Below are 17,115 nucleotides of genomic sequence, written 5' to 3'. Positions count from 1 at the left end.
GGAGTGCAGACGGGGCAGTGAGATGGCTGGACGCACGAACTCCCAAGTCCCATCGCCCGGCTTCCACCCGAAAGCCAGGCGTCCCATCTCACTGTTAAAGTAGCGGTAACGGTACTTAGAATTGTGACGATTGAAAGAGTTAATAATGGCACGCTGTAAACACATGTTACCTGCTTTTATTCACTTCATTTCAGCAAGTAATTTCAGTGTCTGGTCTGTGTTAGAGGCTCCTAGGTTGAGAGATACACAGAGGTTAATGATATGGGGTCTCTGTCCTTTTGGTGGAGGTGCGCAGTGGAGCCAGCCCTGCCATCTGAACTTAAACCTCAGGGCGTCTGTCCTGCCGTGAGACACCCCTGGGCAGCCCTGTGGGCTTACAGGCCCCGCTTGAAATCGATTGATCCTGCACAAGGCAAAGGCCCGGTGTGAACTGGTCATCTACATGAGGCCAACGGGGTCCCTTCCAGGGGTACGAGCAGGTGCCCGCTCAGTTTTCCATATTGAATCATCCCTGAATGTTGAGGGAGGCACTTAGTGGTCTCCAGGGGTAAGTAGACTTCCCTTCCCCGTCCACTCTTAGTTCAGCCAATGTTTAGAGCCAGCCTCCTTCCCAGCCTCCCTAGCCAGAGGCTGTCTGGTTTAAAGCTCACCAAAGATGGTCAGTAAATGGTAATTATTAATAATAAGAAATTAAGCAGGTAATCTTTAAGAAGGTGCCTTGGCCTGTTTTCTACTCGGTGCATGTGGTTTTTCCCAATTCGGTATGTTTGAAATGGTAAACATTTTGAGAGAAGGGATGAAAAGTAAGAGTAAGATATGGCCTAGTATCACTTTAAAAAGCACTTAATGTAAAAATTTCTACTTGGAGAAATATCCACCAAAAAATCAGTTTCAGGTGGATTACAGACCCAAAAGTAAAATGCAAAATTAAAATAAAACTTGGAAAAATGTTTATGACTTTAACATAGGGAAAGACTTCTTAAGACCTAAAAATTAGAAGATTAATAAATTCAATTACATTTTAAAAATGAAACCCTATGGCCTCAATGTTCAAGAATAGCTATGGTATTTCCCAGATATCTAGAACCACAGTCAGATGAGCACAGTGATAGTTGAATGGCCTTTTGGAGGCTGAATAGTTTTTGACGGAACTAGTTGAAAAAAAAAAAAATCCAGCCACATTGATTTGTTCGTTTGTCCCAGAGTCCGTCGCTCGCCCTAGTCCACCGTTTAGGCCGAGGACATTTCTCCAAGAGAACTGTTCCACCAAGAAAGTTGAACAAGCATTTAATGTGTGTGTGTGTGTGTGTGTGTGTGTGTGTGTGTGTGTGTGTGTGTTTGCAAAAATGAAAGGGATAAGTAGAATTTTAAACACAAAATAAGGGGCAAAAGCTCATCATCAAAACCATTTCCTGGGTGTTTTGCCCCAGGCCTGGCCAGCTCAGCTCCTCTTGAGAAGCTGGGTCCCAGAGTCCAGCAACTGTGGGTGCTAAGCAGAAGAAATGTGAGCCTGGGGGCTGCTGGCTCCTCCCCAGGGGGAGGACACAGGGTGGTTTGGCTCTTCACCTGGACTGGAGCCTGGTGAATGCAGCCCGGGAGAACCAGGCTGGCGTCAGTCTGCTGCTGCAGGGCGCCCCGGACCTAGGTCAGAACCAGGTAGTAGCCATCTGGATTCTGCACTGAAAGCAGTAAAAAGGGCACCGCTGGGTTGGGGCCGACCCTCAACCACCGCTGCTGCTGCAGCAGGCTTCCACACCCAACTGTTCTTTCAAAGCCATGTTTTCTAGGGAGCCGCCTGTGGACTGGAGCATCATGGGGGATGGGGGTGGGGGGGGAGTGGGCATCCAAATAACCAGAACTACCAGCTGACCGGTCAGCAAGCACCTGCCCTCCTGCCTCGTGTGATTGTTGCAGGTTGGGTGGGGCAGAAGAGAAACAGCGTCTTCCTTTGTAATAACAAACTCCCTAACAGAAACTGGGGCACTTTTTTCCCCCGTCATGAGAATGCCTGTTTTTCCAGTCATGGTTTTCCTGAGCAATAAATAGCTTTTAGCTACATGAATCTCCCCCTGTGACAAAAAGCTAGCATCTCCCTCTAAAACCCCTACCTTTCTTCACCACAGCCACAAAGTATGATTCATCCTTAAGATTCTGAACCACCTGCAAGGGAGAAGGGGTCACTGGGACAATTCGGTCCTTACAGCCAAACAGGATAGGCCAGGGTAGAGAGAGGGAAACAGGTGAGCCAGGCCCTCGTGGGTCTGTGTGTAGGGCAGCGCCACCCCTTTACCTGGTCGCTGAGGAGAATGAGAATCCCCCCAGGGCCCTGGTGGAAGAGGCGATGGATCTGGTTGGCCGGGAGTGCCAGGAGCTCTGCCAGTTTCCCCATCAGCTCTATGGTGCTGAGTTCATCCAGAGAAATCTCTTGATAAAAGCCTGGGGTGTGAGTAGCACAAGTGCAGGGGGTTAGTGGGGGAGGGGCTTCAGGGGTGGCCCCGGGTACCAGGAGGGGGTGGGGGTGAGGAGGAAGAGGGAGGAAGGAAAAAGGCTTTGGACCCACTTAGTCTTCACCTATTCCTCGTCTTTGGGGAGGCCTCAGACTGAGGGGCGCCCCCGGTTGAAAGAGGAGACGGGACATCTACGTATGACTGAAGCCCAAGTACGCTAAAAGGATTAGAATGTTGTGATCCCACATACGAATAAGCAAAATCAAACAGGGTTAGGGAGGAAACACGGAGGAATAAACCCAGCAAGACGTCCTGGAAAGAGGGCTGATCTGGTCATGGCAGGCAGGGAATCCTAAGGAGGGCCCCCTGGGTCCCAGGAGTGGTGGGCCTTCACCCTCTCCCCAAACCAGCAGAGATTTAATGCAGCCACACCTGAATTTCTTCTGGAGAGAGAGTCCAGAACCTCACCTGAGTCGGGGTTCTTAGAAACCTCATTGTCTTGCCTAGAGGCCTCCTGAGCCACATACAAAGTCAGCCGGTGACGGATGGGCCTGGGCCAGGAAAACAGTCTGAGTATCAGCCCTTCATATCCCAACTAACAGCTCCCCCTTTGAGCCCCCATCCCTGGGAGAGACCCTGCCTCCTCCCAGGTCTCCAGGGAGGAAAAAAAAACATGAAGCATTTCTCCAGCATTTAATGAATGCTGGATCCTGGGGGATAGAAGGTGAGCAAAATCTAATTGTCCCCAGAAATTGAGTGAAGCACATGGGACGGCCACAGAAGTCCAGGGGCCTAACGTGTCAGCCCAGCCCTGCCAGCCTGTTCTGTGCCTTCAGGCAGGCCAGTGTCCTCTCTGGGCCAGAGTTTCTTCCTCTGTGGAATAAGGATCCTTTAAGATTGCCCCTTGACTTGAACATTCTACAAAACATGACTCCTAGCTGAAGTGGCAGGTGCCACCAGAGTGGGAAGGGACCCTGGTTGGCAGTGCCCAGCACCTGGCTCTGAGAGTATTGAAAAGGCGGATCCCGTCGGCAGCCCCGCAGATCTGGATCAGGTCCTGCCGGGAAAGCTTCATCAGATCAGTGCCTGCAGAGGCAGACAGGGCCAGGTTGGGGGAAGAGGCCTGGGAACACGGTTGGCAAGAGACACCATCCGATGTTAGTCTGCAGATAGCCCTCGTATCCCCGGAGAGTCAGACTTAGATTCAAACCCCCCGCTCTGCTGCTTGCTGGTTGTGCATCCTTGGGCAAGTCACTTGACCTTTCTGAGCTCTGTCCTCAATGGGTAGTGTGTAAATTATATAGAAGGATAGAAGAGAACCTGGCATGCATGGTACCTGGCAACACTTAGCCCTCAATAGAAGTTAATTGAAGGGCACAGAGAAGCCAGGACAGAGGCCGGCTTCCTGCTGAGTGTCCCAACCTCAGTCCCCTACAGCCTCACCAGTGAAATTGGCTAGAGTCCGGCAGTAGCTGGAGAACCTGTGCCAGTGTAACCACTGCTGCGTCTCTAGGACGGAAGCTCCAGGGTTCAGGTCCTGAGATATAAAGAAGGCAGCCTTGGTAACCCCATGGACCCACAGACTGAGAAAAAGGGATAAGGGACAGAGCCCCGCCCTCAGGGGCCCCGAGTCTGAGGAAAGGCTCATCCTGCCGGTGGGAAGTGCCCCCTCCCATCAGGGAAGTTTTGTGACCTGTTGGCCATACCACATCTGTCCACCAGGGGGCAGGGCCACCCTACTCCGGAGCGTGAGATGAAGCTGCTGAGAAGGCTTTAGGACAGAGAGTGGATAATTGGAAAGGAAAAGCTCACCTCAGCTGGGCTGCCCCCGAACGTGTCCACGATGAATGGGGGTGAGCAGCAGAACCTGTGGGGGAGTAGAAAGTCAGGGGCTCTTCGGAGCAGTGCAGCCCTCTGCCTGCCCTGGGAGGCAGAGCTGGCCAGGTGTCATCCCACTTGTTCCCGAGAGCACAGGGCTGAGCCTCTCCCCCAGCCTCAGCACACCACCTCTCGGCCCTCCCCTCCCCTCCCCGATGTCTTCTCTTCACTCTCACCCCAAAGGCCTGGTAGGCAGTGTTCATCCCCACTCACCTCTCTGGGGACAGGAGCTTGCAGGAGTGGGGGGAGGTCAGAGCCAGAGGGCTGAGAGCCTGGTAGGGTCCTGCACTGGGCTCTGGCCACGGTGAACACTGTGGGCAAACAGCAGCGTTTGGCCCAGACAGCCTGAGGGCAGTGGTGGCTGTCCCTCACCTCCCCTGTCTGTCAACAGCTGACAAGGTGTCTCCCTTGGGCCAGACTTGGTCCCTGCCCTAGGAGTCCGTGACAAGCAGATTAAGTTTCCACACGCAGGAAGAGAGAACACTAGCCTGTAGGTCTGGCTGGGAGGGTTGGGGCAGACTTCCTAGGAGAGCTAGCCAGAAGCAGCAGCAGCAAGGGAGGTGCTCCAGGCAGAGGGAGCAGAAATGTGGTGGCAGTGATGGCAGGGCACAGGAGAGGCAGCCTGGAAGGTGTCAGCTCCTGGAAGTCTTGAAGAGACGGTGCACAATGTCTTTGCAGGGAGCGGGTAGAATCACAGAGAGGGGGGTGACCATCCTGGAGTAGCCGCAGCCAGCCCGTGAGGCCTCAGTTTCCCCAGGTGTACAATGAGGATCTTTCCGCCAAACCTCTCTTCCCATCCCTGCCTCCCCAACACACCTCCACGAAGACTGTGCTCTCACAGGCAGCCTGATACTTGTGCCTCTCGTGCAGGGGCTGCTTCTCGATCTTCTCCCGGTCAGTTTTCAGTTTGCGGTCAGCTCCTTTGGGCTACAAGAGGGAGGCATGGAGACCTCGGAGGCCCCTCTGACCTGTACACTTCTCATTACAGAAGGGACTCTCAGAAAGAGATCAAGCCCCATGCCTCTGTGTGCAGAGAAGGGAAGGGTTCCAGAGATGGGGCTGGAGGCTGAGGGCCCACGGCCAACTGAGCCAGAATCCATGCCGCCAGCAAGGCGGGGTGACAAGCCCTGAGAAGGAGCGGGGAGAGGACCCAGCGCTGCCTTTACCTTGAACACCTTGATGAGGCAGCCAGCTGAATGCAGGTGTTCAGGTGGAAGCTCCTTGTCACTGGGCTTGAAAGTGTCAATCTGGAGGCGGAAGGGGACACCTTTCTCTCCACCTTTCTTCCGAGGCGTGAACTCAGTGCTGATGCAGTGAACCTGAGGTGGGGAAGAAGCAGTGCAACTCCAGGTCCCACCTACTTTCTAGGGATTCCACCTAAAACCTCTTGCCTGCCTGTCACCTGCCAGCCACTTGCCATTCCCAAGCAACGTCTGTGCTTAAAGGGCGACTTGACTAGGTTCTTTCTCGTGTTCAGAATCCTTCAGCGGCTCCCCAAGGCTACGGGATGAGAAGCACAGTTCCTGCCCCTGGCACAGGAGCACTAGCAGAGTCAAGTCAAGCCTCGCCGCACGGCTGCTCTCGCCCATAATGAACCCGCTGACCCATCTAGGCAGCCTGCGCCCCGCACTCCCGCAGCGCTCTCCCTGGGACCCTCCCCCTGGAGAGCTCTCACTGCTCACGTCTGAGCCAAGACAACCCATCACAGGGTGGGATTGCCAGTTAAAATAAGGGATGCCCAGTTAAATTTGCACTTCAGATAAACAACAAATAATTTTTTATTAATTTTTAAAAAGATTGTATTTATTTTTGGACAGAGGGGAAGGAAAGGAGAAAGAGAGGGAGAGAAACATCAATGTGTTTCAATGCCTTTCACACACCCCATACTGGAGACCTGGCCCGCAACCCCGGCCTGTGCCCTGACTTGGAATCAGCTGGCGACCCTTTGGTTCGCAGCCCAGGCTCAATCCACTGAGCTATACCAGCCAGGGCAACAAATAACTTTTTAGTATAAGTATGTGCCATGTATTACATCAGATATACTGAAAAAAAAATCTTTATCTAAAATTCAAATTTAGCCCTGGCTGGCGTAGCTCAGTGGATTGAGCGCGGGCTGCAAACCAAAGTGTTGCAGGTTCGATTCCCAGTCAGGGTACATGCCTGGGTTGCAGGTCATGACCCCCAGCAACCGCACATTGATGTTTCTCTCCGTCTCTCTCTCTCTCTCTCTCTCTCTCCTTCCCTTCCCTCTCTAAAAATAAATAAATAAAATCTTTAAAAAATAATAAAAAGAAATTCAAATTTAACTGAGTGTCTGCTTTTTTTTCTTTACTCCACCCCAAATCTAGCAGTCTACTCCAGGAAGCCTTCCTGGTCTGCTCCCCACATGGCCTGTAACCTCTGGGCTCCTCTTAGTACCCAGATTCCAAGGGCAACCAGGGTCTTCCCTCTGTTCACACCCGCTGCTCACTACAGCCCTCCCACAATCCTGCGAAGAGCAGTTATAGGGTCGAACTTTGAGAGTGGGGAAACGGAGGCTTCCAGAGAGTATGTGACCTGGGCAAGGTCCATTCTAGGAAGGGGTGGAACTGGTACTGAGCCACAGCTGCCTGCCTCCTTGTCCAGGCATTTAGACCACAGTGGGCACTCAAAAAAGGGACTCACAGGTGACTTGGACAATATTGTTTGATCAGGAAGGGAAATCTTCTCAACACAGCAAATGCGGGGAACACTGAAAAATACAGAAGGATGCAGGCCTCTCCTATCACTCCGCCCCTCGGGGACACACTGCTGGCGTTCAAGCATTGCCTCCTCCCGGCTTTTCTCTGGGCGAGAAATGAGGGGAAATTGTGTGCACATGTGCGCACACACACACACATTTTTGGTTTTTACAAAATAGAAATTAAACTTGAAATACGAGTTTGTATTCTGCCTATTCTTTACACACAGGGAAGCAGTTCTCTTGTGACGAACTATTTCTGAGTTATCACTTTGATGGCTACCCAGTTTCCACTGTAAGTCTGTACTAAACTTACTTAGAAGTCAGCCCCCTCCTGAGGGGCATTTTGATTATTCCCAGACTTCTTTCCCAGGACAAATTTCTTTAAGTGGAGCTACTGGGTAAAAAGGTATGAATATTAAATTTAATAAACGTCAGGGCCGCCACACCTGCAGGGTGGGCGTACCAGTCTGCATTCTCAGGAAAGGAGAAAGCCGTTTCCCCAGCCTTACCAATCACAGCTTTCTGAGTCTTTGAACAGTTATATATATAAAATATTTTAAAAAATTCTTTTTCAATTACAGTCAACATTCAATATTATTTTTTTATTCCTTTGGGCATACAGCATAGCGGTAGACACTTATATAATTTATGAGGTGGTCTCCCCCAGTAATTCAAGTCCCCACCTGGCATCGTACATAGCTACGACAGTATTATTGGTTACATTCCTTATGCCGTACTTTACATCCCCATGACGTATTCGAAATCTTAATGATCATTTTATGAGGCTGACCTGTCTACATTTGGTATCCTTATATAAACTGTCTGCTTACACCCCTCACCTATTTTTCTACTGGGATTTCATCAATTGTTTTCTTATTGATATAAGAAAACTTTTTATGTATCAAGGATATAATACATTAGCAACTGTTTTTCACATTTCGTGTCTCCATTTCGCCCAGGTATTGCAGACCATGACTTTGTATGAGGCTACGTCCTGTGTTTTGTAGTTTCTTCCGTTGCTTTAATGTTCGACAGGTCCTGCCTTATAATGAGATTCCATAAGCCTTCATCCATATTTTTTCCTCAAGGTGTTTTCTGGAAGTGATTTCTTCTTGTCCTCTCACCCCCACCGAAATTCCCCGTCCTTTCCCACTGCGGCTGCTGCCCCCTCCACGTGACTGGCAGCTTCAGGCTCACCTGCAGGAAGAGGGAGGTCCTCTTGGCCGGGTCCCAGTGAAACTCCACGGTGTTGAGCTGTGAGGGCGGCGCCTGAGGTTCTATCAGCCCCACAGACAGCGGCACATCTGCAGGCACAAGGTGGCAAGCGGGGAGCAAGGCTCCTACCTCCCCAGCCACAAGGGCTTCCAAGCCAGAGCGTGGCCCCAAAGGGTCCATGGCGCTCCCCACTCACCGATGTCCAGGATGCGGTCCCCGGGCCGGCTCCATCTCCACCCATCCAGCTGCTGCTGCTCTGTGTACTGCAGGCGCCGGTCGTGGAACACCACCCGCGCCACACTCTGCGGGCGCAGGCGGGCGTGGCGCATGGGTCAGAGGGTTCCTGGGTGTGTGGGAAGCACTTCCCGAACCCGGGTAGGCCAGCCATCCCACCCTCCCTGCCCCGGACTTGCTTCCCACTCCCAATGGGCGTAAGTCTTAGAATCACTGCGTTTGTGTCCAGATGCCCACCTGCCCCTCACTCACAAACTGTAAGTAACTTAGAGACCCTGGGCCTCAGTCTCCTCATCTGTAAAATAGGGGGGTTAATCCCTCCCCACTCTTAGTCACTCGACCCGTCTCTTTTCTTTGCAGCATTTATCAATTTGCAATTTGTAAATCAACTTCTAATCACATATAATTTGTGCAATTACACATTTGTCTCGCTCAGTAGAATGCAAGCCCCCTGAGGAAACGAACTACATCTGTTTCTTTACTGCTGAGTCCCTAGCTCAGAGAAGAACAGTTTCTGGCAATAAATGGGAGCTACGTGAATAATTTTGTGAGGCAAGGCATCATGTGTGAATAACTTATTTCTAAATCCCAGTTCTGCTACTTACTGACTCTGTTTCCTTGAGAAACACCTAGCCCAAGGGTGTCAAACTCATCTTCACCGGGGGGCCACACCGGCCTCATGGTGGCCTTCGAAGGGCTGAGATCATTTTAGGACTGTGTACATGGGACTACTCCTTAATAGTTAAGGAGTTGAAATTACACTCGGCCCTTGGAAGGCCACCGCAAGGCTGGTGTGGCCCCCGGTGAGGATGAGTTCGACACCCCTGACTTAACTTCTCTGTGCCTGTTGTTTCAACAATTCCTGCCCATCACTATGAAGGTCAAATTAAAAGGCGGACTTGGGAGGGTTCTACTTGACAATGACATCACAGTGATGACACTGGCTTCCTGCCCAGAGGGACAGTCATACCCAGCCTTTGCCAGATCTGGGAGGAGATGCACCCACCTTCAGCAGCCGGGGCCCCTGGCTGGCATCACCGTTCTTGGAGGTGCAGAGCATCTGTACCTCGTAGGACTGGCCTGGGAGAGATTAAGGGGATGGATGAGCCCCACTCTGAGGGGCAGAGATGGTGCCCACCTCCCCAGCCCACCATGGCACAGCCCCCAGAGCTGGCTGCTCTGCTAACCCCTTTCCTTCCCAGGCCCAGCGTACCCTGGTTCAGGTAGGTGAGGGCCTCTTCCTGCTGCTTCACGGCTGGGGAGGTGGCTGCACAGAGCACATACTGGAATGCAGGGCTGGGAGGCTCTGAGCTGGTGATGTTGGGCAGCTCCTCCTGCTTCAGGTAGGGCAAGGGCAGGGACTCCCTGCCGGGGAGAGGAGAGCACTGCCTGCTTTCTGCCCTATCCGCCCCACCCCCTATGGGGCTGACTCTCTCTGCCAGGTCCTGTCTCCAGGCACTCTAGCAGCAGCCAGGGCCAGACAGGCCCCCTTTCAGCTCCTGTGGCCTCCGGGAGACCCCCGTTTAAGATGCAGGTCCCAGCCCTGGCTGTTGTGGCTCAGTGGATTGAGCACTGGCCTGTAAACTAAAGGGTCGCAGGTTCAATTCCCAGCCAGGGCACATGCCTGGGTTGTAGGCCAGGTCCCCAGTTGGGGGTGCATGAAACGCATCCACACACTGATGTTTCTTCCCCTCTTTCTCTCACCCTTCCTCTCTGTCTAAAAATAAATAAATAAAATCTTAAAAAAAAAAGATGCAAGTCCCAGATACTCCCAAACATCTGCAAACAGTTGGAGTCAATTACTTGTTTGCAACCTTAGGGCTTGCCTGATATCAAGTCAATGCCCAACCAAAGTATCCTGAGCAGGTAGTGGTCAAAGGGTTTTGAGGTGGCCCAGGACCCACTAAACTCCAGGTACATTTGACCACCGCCCACCCTCCAAGGAACCCAAGAGCAGGAAGCCCATCGCCCTCCACCTGAAACAGATGGCCCTACCGTGTCCACCACACCTCAGAACAGGGCCTTTCCCGGGGACCCAGGGAAGCAGGTCTGGCCCTTACCTGAGCAGGCTACTTGGAGGCCCAGAGTACAGTTCCCCAGGGCTGGGCCACAGGTGCTCCGGCTGGTTGTGCCAAAACAGCATCTTGGAAAGGGAGCAGGGCCAGGTGTGTGGCAGACAGCTCCACAGGGGGTTGGGCTGGAACCACTGCGCTGTCCACCTGGGGCCTCAGCCTCTATATGCAGAAGCAAACCCACTAAAGGGTGGGGTGAGGCCTGGGGCCTCTGATTGGCTGAGCACCCAGGGGTTGAGGAAACTATGGAACTATTAGGCAGCCCAAGCTGGGGGTTAATGAAGAAATGATGTCCCTCAGTGCTCCCTACCAATCATTAACTTGAAGGGGAGATGGTGGTACAGCAACAGGAAGTCACAAGGATGGACGCCCATGCCCCCACCATTCCCCAAGAGGCCGGGAGACAATGAGGGGCATGCTGAGGTTTCAAGATTGGTCCCAGACCCATGAGCCACGTGGAATCCTGAGACCTATGGGCCTGGACACTCCTCGTGACCCATGGAAAGAATCTGACCACTCCCAGGGGACAGGACAAGCAGACATACAGCATCACATGGACCTGCGAAGGGTCTTTGCCCCTCGCTGGCCTCGCACCCTCCCCTCCTCTGACTCCCACACACAGGTACAGTGATGGCAGGACACCTGTCCCTTTGCTGGGGCCGCCTGGCCAGGGGACTGGAGTTTACAGAACATAGTCCGGCTTGCTGTGGAAACAACTTGGGGAGGGAAAGCCCGCCTGTGGGGAGGAGAGGGGTGTGCCTGGGGGGGACCGGTCCCCGGGCAGTAGAAGGAGTGGAGCTCCAGTGGGATGAGTTTCTTTGTCCCTCCTCCCTCTTTCCAGGGGAGGGTATGGGTTGGGTTGTGTTTACGAACAAATACAGTTCCCCTGGGGGAGGGCTTCCTTCCTCGTGATCCGCCCCTGTTTTCACTGTACACAGACAGCCCCAGCCCCCGGTGCCCACCCACCGACTTCTGTGTTTGGTATAAACAGACAAGGGCCTTGCAGAGACACAGGGCTCTAAACACGCAGCCTGAGCTCAGGTGATCCTGGCTATCCAGGCTTTGCGATCCGAGGAGCCTGCCTGCAGGGGGAGGGAAAACCAAAGCGTCCCCTGCCCCCACACCTGGCAGGGCACCTCCATCTCCAGGTACCTGGCCCTTGGTTCCTGTACCTGCTTTCTCCTTCTATAAAGCCAGGCAAAATGGAAGAGGGGAGAAGAAGGGAATGGGAACATGCCCGCCATTGGGGGCCAAAGAAGCCCAAGCACCCGAGATCCCCGTGATAAGATCCCAAAGACTTGGAGGGCTCACCCACCGCCCAAAGCCGGATTCAGGGCAAAGAGACCTCCATGGAGCCCTCCAAGGTTGGGCAGAGAAGGATCCCAGGAAGGCCAGGGGAAGGGGCAGGGGCAGGGCCCTGGCCTCCTTAGCCCTGGCCTGGGAACAGCAGGGTGCGGAGGGCAGAGGAGATAAGCAGGTGGATGGAAGTAGAAAAGGTGGAGGTTGGTGTGGGCCCCCTTTGAGGACATCCCCAGGAGCAGGTCCTGGGAGGGGACTCCAACTCCAGCACCCAATCCCCTGCCCTCTCACCCACCCTCCACCTCCCAAGCTGCTGATCTTTCCCTCCCCTGCCCTGGGTTCCATCTCTGCCTACTGGCTGCTACTCCTTCCTTCTGCCCTTCTGCACTTCTGTCCCCATCCAGGTGTTTCTGGGCCTGTTCCTGAGCCCGGGCTTGAGGCAGTGGATCCCGACTACTTGCAGCCCCGCACCCCTGCACCACTCTTGCACTGTGCCCCGTGGCCAGCATAGCACAGGGTCTGAACCACCCACCCTCAAGCCCAGAGAGGTCCTCGGAAACTCCTGGTCCAGGCAGCCTACCCTCAGAGAACTCTCAGGCCCTGGCAGGTTGGGGGGCCCCCCAGGAGGCAGAGGCGTGGCCTGGAAGCCCTCCCTTTGCCTTTCTACATGGGAGCGAGGCCTCTCCCCCGCCCAGCGCCCAGCCCAGCGTGGTGGTGGTGGTGGGGATTAATGGGAAGTCCGTGGCACTGAATATTCTTCCAGGGTTTGAGGTAGTGGGGGACACCAGCAAGGACCCCAGTGTCCCGAGTCCTGGGGGGTACGGACAGGACTGTCCCAGAAACTTCCCCCCATACAGACAATTTCGGGGCAAATTTTTGGGGTGCAATTTTTTAAACAGATTTTTTTGCCACTCAGAATGCTCTGTCATTTTCTAGGCCATGGCATAACTCCATCCTAATAATACCCTCTTGGGTTCCTTAAGCCAAGAAACGAACTTTTTATCTGTAAAAATGCTGAGAAATAACAATTCCGTGTCCTTTTCTCCTCTAACCAAAACATTTCGTTTGGTTTTGCTTTCTATCCCCAGGCTACATTTGAACCTGGAGAGTTGAAGAGTGAGGTCTACCCCTCCCTCAGAGAAAGAGGGGCTGAGAGGAAAGGTGTCATTCATTCATTCATTCATTCAACAAAACGTTATTGAGTGACTACTATGTACCTCTCTCTCTCTCTCCCTCTCTCTCCCTCTTGCTCCACACAGTATACCTGGGTGGGTGGAATCCTGCCTGTAAAGGGCTCAGGAGACACCTTTTGCTACCCCTACACTGGTGGTCAAAAGGCCTCGGCCCTGAGTTCCAGGAGAAATTATTTTAAAGAGGAAGGAATAAGAGCACGATTTTTTAGACATCGTGTCTGCACACACACACACACACACACACGCACAGAGGAAGCTGACAATGCCATATGGCAATTCCTGTGTGATCTGTGTGTCTGTGGACACAAATACCTCCACCCCCAAGAGGCGGTCCCTCTTCCCAGTAAAGTGTCTCTGAGGACTTGGGGTGCCCAGCTCCAAAGGGCACCATACTAAACAACGCCCCCTAGAGTTCAACAATGAATAGGCCTGGATCTAAACCCCTAATCCTTTATTCCTGAGAATCCCTTTCAACCACCAGTAAGTCTGGCCTTGGAAAGATACCCTCTCCTTTTTTCAAGCATCAAACTTACTGCCTGCTTCTTAACCCTTCCGGCAGCACAGCCCATTGGGGTTTATGTTCTCCATGTCCGTTCTCTGCCCTTCACCAAACGCCTCCATAGCAGTCTTCTGAGGTGCAGTTTATTCTTTGTATACTTTGTCTATTTTCCCCCCAAAGAATGGAAGTCCCTTGAGGGTAGAGACTACGACAGTTTTGCTAGTGTTGAGATGTAGGGTATGTTTGTCAAGATAGACTGAGTTCAAGTGCAGCCTCGTGGCTTTGGGGGAGTAACTTAACCTTTGGGAGCCTCGTGCTGCAACTACGGAAAGAGGACCATGAGAGCCCCTCCCCCGCAGGGCAGTCGTGGAGACCGAGTGAGATGATAGCTGAGCCATCGGTGAGTGGAGGCGTCTGTCTTCTGTGTGTCCCCAGTGCCTCGTGCATCACAGGTTTAGTTATTCAACACTTACAGGTTTATTTCCATAACATATAAATAGACAGGGCCTGTTTGTCAAATAAACAATTCTTCAGTGCTTTTCAAACAGCCTACCTTCTGAGGAAGATGCTATTATTTTATTACCCTCCCCTATTACACAGATGGGGGAACTGAGGCTCAGGGAGGTAAGTAGTCATCTCAAGACCATGCAGCTAAGAGAAGACGGAGCCAGGGTTTGAGCCCAGACTATCTGGGTCACAGTCCCTGTTCTTATTCACTGTCCTGTGCCCCATTCTGCCTGATGGGCTTAGTATCGAATTTTAAAATCAATCTCCAGACAGCATTCCAACCCGGAGAGCTGGAGAATGAAGTCTACTTCCCCCCGCAGAGAAAGAAGGGCTGATCGGGGAAGCATTTTTCATCCATGCGATCATTCATCCAACAATTCCCAAAGAAGTATTAGACCCAGGAGCCTGATTATTCCCATGATGGCAGCGACTCGGGGCCTTGCTGAGCTTCGACCTTCCCAGCTGCAAAATGGGGACAAAACGCTCTCAGCCCCAATCCCAGGCTGTGAGCCCTGAGGGTGAGTCACACGGAGGGCAGGGGCCGGGCTGCTGCAGTGTTGATCGGTGGGGGGAGGGGAGGCTGGTGGTGGGGAACAGGGCAGGAAGCAGGATTTATGGTCTCATCAGGTGCGGCCATGACGGGGTCCTGCTAGACCTGGGTATTCCCTTGGGATAAGCAGCACGTGGAAGCTTCAGGAAGGAGGGAAAAACATTGCAGGCAAGGGAAGCAGCTTGCCCTGAGGTGGGGGCGGAGGTGGTAGCGCTGTGCGATCCGGGCGGCGGAGAAAGCCCAGCCCCATTGCCCATTACAACTGCCCTGCGAGGGAGGGAGGATGGTTCCCGTTTAGAGCAGGAGACAGAGGGCCGCACCTCACCCAAGACGACTAGCTAGCAAGATGGGGGCTGGGACCTGAGTCACCTCGCTGCCCTGCACACCTACCACCGTCCACGCAGGCCAAGACACAGCACTCCTTCCTGCCCATCCCTAGCCTTTGACTAGAGGACCCTGAGAGCCCACCACTCCGGCTCTCCGTTTCCATTTTGTTGCCTAACACACAGGAACCACTGAACCGCTCCTCGGTGAAGAGCGCCCATGGTCCCCCTCGTTCTCAGCGCTGTTCCCTAGCCGGGCCGTGAAAACCCCTGGGCGGCCAAGGCCCGTCTTCCAGAGCACCAGTGACACACGATGGTTAGTGCTTAAAATAATTTTTCGGTAAGAAAACTCCCATGGATATTCTCGGAGTCAAATGCAAAGCTTGCCCAAACATTTAATACAGAGCCAGCCTCGTCTTTAAAATGCTCTCAAGTTCTGAGTGAACCACTTTGCCAGCTCTCCGCCTCCCCAGCCGCCTCCTTCCTCCACGGCACTGCTGGGCTCTGGCGGGTGAGTTTGAGAAGCCACTCTCAACTCAGCTTTCTGGCCCAACGTTCGAGGCCATTTGTCCACTGTTTTCTGCCTTCCCCTCTCACCGCTCCTCCTCCCTCTTGTTTGCCTGCCGCTTCCAGAACAGGCTGTTCTGTTTCACGTCCCTGCGCCTCTGCCCAGGCTGCTACCTCTGTCTAGAATACGCTGGCCCTTCTGCCTTTCCCTGCGCCTGTCAGCTCAGCTTCCAGCTCATCCACCTCTGCCCCCAGGGCTGCCTACCCTCAGCTCTGCTCAGAAAGACCCTCTGAATTATTTCTCTCTCTGGGTCAGGCCTCTCGTGCAGGGAAGGACCAGGTGTCCCAATGCCCATTGCCATTCCAGGCACTTCGTAGGACCTCATGGTTCAGATGTCTCAAATGTAGACCCTTAAAAGCAGGACCAGACACGCCCCGGTGCAGGGCATCCAGTGTTGCTTTCCGTGTAGCCTGCAGGGGGCGGTATAGGCCCAGACCTGTTCCAGGCTCCCCCATGCTGCTTCAGTTAGCTCTAGATTTTCCCAGCCAGAAAACCTCTCCCAGGAGTTAAAGGGCTGGACCCCATGCAAGGAGTTACAGGCAGGTTCCACCCTCCCTGCCTCGAAGTCTCCTTGGCATCACCATCCCCATGCTTCTCCCACATGGTAAGCCAGAGTCACCTCTAACCCTGGATCCAGCTGCTTCCAGATTTCATCCTCCCTCTTTCCCACCAGCTCTCAGCAACAGCCGCCACCCAGTAGGTGTCCAAGGCCCCTCTCCAGCAAAAAGATCCTCCTTTAATAGTTTGGGGTCCCCCAGTGCTCATCTCTCTAAAATTCTATCTCCTGAGAGTACCCCCAGTCCACTGGGCTCCACCCCCTTGCTCACCCCAAAGGATAACATTCCTGTTACCTTGGTAACAGACATTTTGCAGGTGGGCAGGGGGAATGAATGGGCTAGAGAAAGAAAGCAGTGGCTTCAAGATGCTATCAGAGGCTTGGGAGGTGGGTGGTGGGAAACTGGTGCAAGGGCTGGGGAGGGGCAGCCAGGGGCCCTGACCCACCCACCATGGCTGCCATCGGCCATGTATCCCCAGCTTCAAGGAAAAAAGACAGAGTAGAAGTGGACATCTTCCTGGAAAGAAAACTTTTCTTCATGGAGGAGGGGGACACATCCCCAACCCCATCGTCCCCCTCACACGAGAACAAGACTCCTGGACAGCCCGGGCCTGGAAGGGGACAGGGCCGAGACCGTGTACACTGGAGCCCACATTGCTCCCCGCCAGGGAGCCTGGGGCACAGAAAGAGGGAACAGCTCACTCAGCGCGCGGTATGGACAGTGCCACAGGCAGTGGGAGGGCGGCTCTGTGCCAGTGTCCTGAGCTCCAGGGGTTGGTGGCAGCAGGGGGCGGAGGGGCCCTACTCCAGCCCCTGGGGACCTGGCTGTCCCAGATGCCACAGCCGGGAAGTGTGTCAGGCACTTGCGTAAGAGCCTTCTGTATTTCCATAAAGTCATAATTACTGATGCCTGCCATGAGCCTTAGCTCATTAGAGTGGCATCTGCCCCTGCGGCCCTGGGGTGGGCTGGCAGGGGGAGGTGAGGGAGACCGGGCAAGGTCGGGTGCTCCTGGTGTGCTCTGCATCCCCAGCCCCAGCCAGCCCGTCCCCAG

The 17,115-nt window shown here is 53.7% G+C and overlaps 1 protein-coding gene across 3 annotated transcripts; it reads right to left on the bottom strand.

The window, feature by feature from the left end:
* Positions 1-162: 162 nt before the first annotated feature.
* LOC123817313 (transcription factor CP2-like protein 1) lies at positions 163-10,800 on the bottom strand. 3 transcript variants are annotated; one of them, XM_045836945.1, is made up of 15 exons: positions 10,557-10,800; positions 9,710-9,861; positions 9,503-9,576; positions 8,459-8,564; positions 8,245-8,351; positions 5,492-5,644; positions 5,142-5,252; positions 4,539-4,636; positions 4,260-4,314; positions 3,891-3,984; positions 3,443-3,533; positions 2,916-2,998; positions 2,291-2,436; positions 2,109-2,160; positions 163-230 (listed from the first exon to the last, which is right to left on the bottom strand). In XM_045836945.1, the coding sequence occupies exons 1-15, from the start codon at positions 10,637-10,639 to the stop codon at positions 181-183; spliced, it is 1,455 nt and encodes a 484-aa protein (XP_045692901.1). In that variant the 5' UTR covers positions 10,640-10,800; the 3' UTR covers positions 163-180. The 3 variants fall into 3 exon arrangements, with proteins under 3 accessions (XP_045692901.1, XP_045692902.1, XP_045692904.1); XM_045836946.1 differs by having other exon boundaries at positions 163-1,679; positions 10,557-10,797; XM_045836948.1 differs by lacking the exons at positions 9,710-9,861; positions 10,557-10,800 and adding an exon at positions 6,990-7,150.
* Between the last annotated feature and the right edge of the window lie 6,315 nt (positions 10,801-17,115).

Source organism: Phyllostomus hastatus, unplaced genomic scaffold (assembly GCF_019186645.2).
Source record: "Phyllostomus hastatus isolate PE091 unplaced genomic scaffold, TTU_PhHast_1.1 phas_contig_210, whole genome shotgun sequence".
NCBI classification, from domain to species: domain Eukaryota; kingdom Metazoa; phylum Chordata; class Mammalia; order Chiroptera; family Phyllostomidae; genus Phyllostomus; species Phyllostomus hastatus.
This window is presented reverse-complemented; position numbering and strand designations above follow the sequence as displayed.

Bases quoted from the DNA above. Each gene is read 5' to 3' on its own strand.
- LOC123817313 (XM_045836945.1), bottom strand. From the start codon at position 10,639: ATGCTGTTTTGGCACAACCAGCCGGAGCACCTGTGGCCCAGCCCTGGG. The intron at 4,637-5,141 runs GTGTGTTGGGGA...GTTTGCCCACAG, and splicing joins AGAGCACAGTCTTCGTGGAG to TGTTCACCGTGGCCAGAGCC. The intron at 2,999-3,442 runs GTGCTGGGCACT...TTCCTGGCCCAG, and splicing joins TTCAATACTCTCAGAGCCAG to GCCCATCCGTCACCGGCTGA.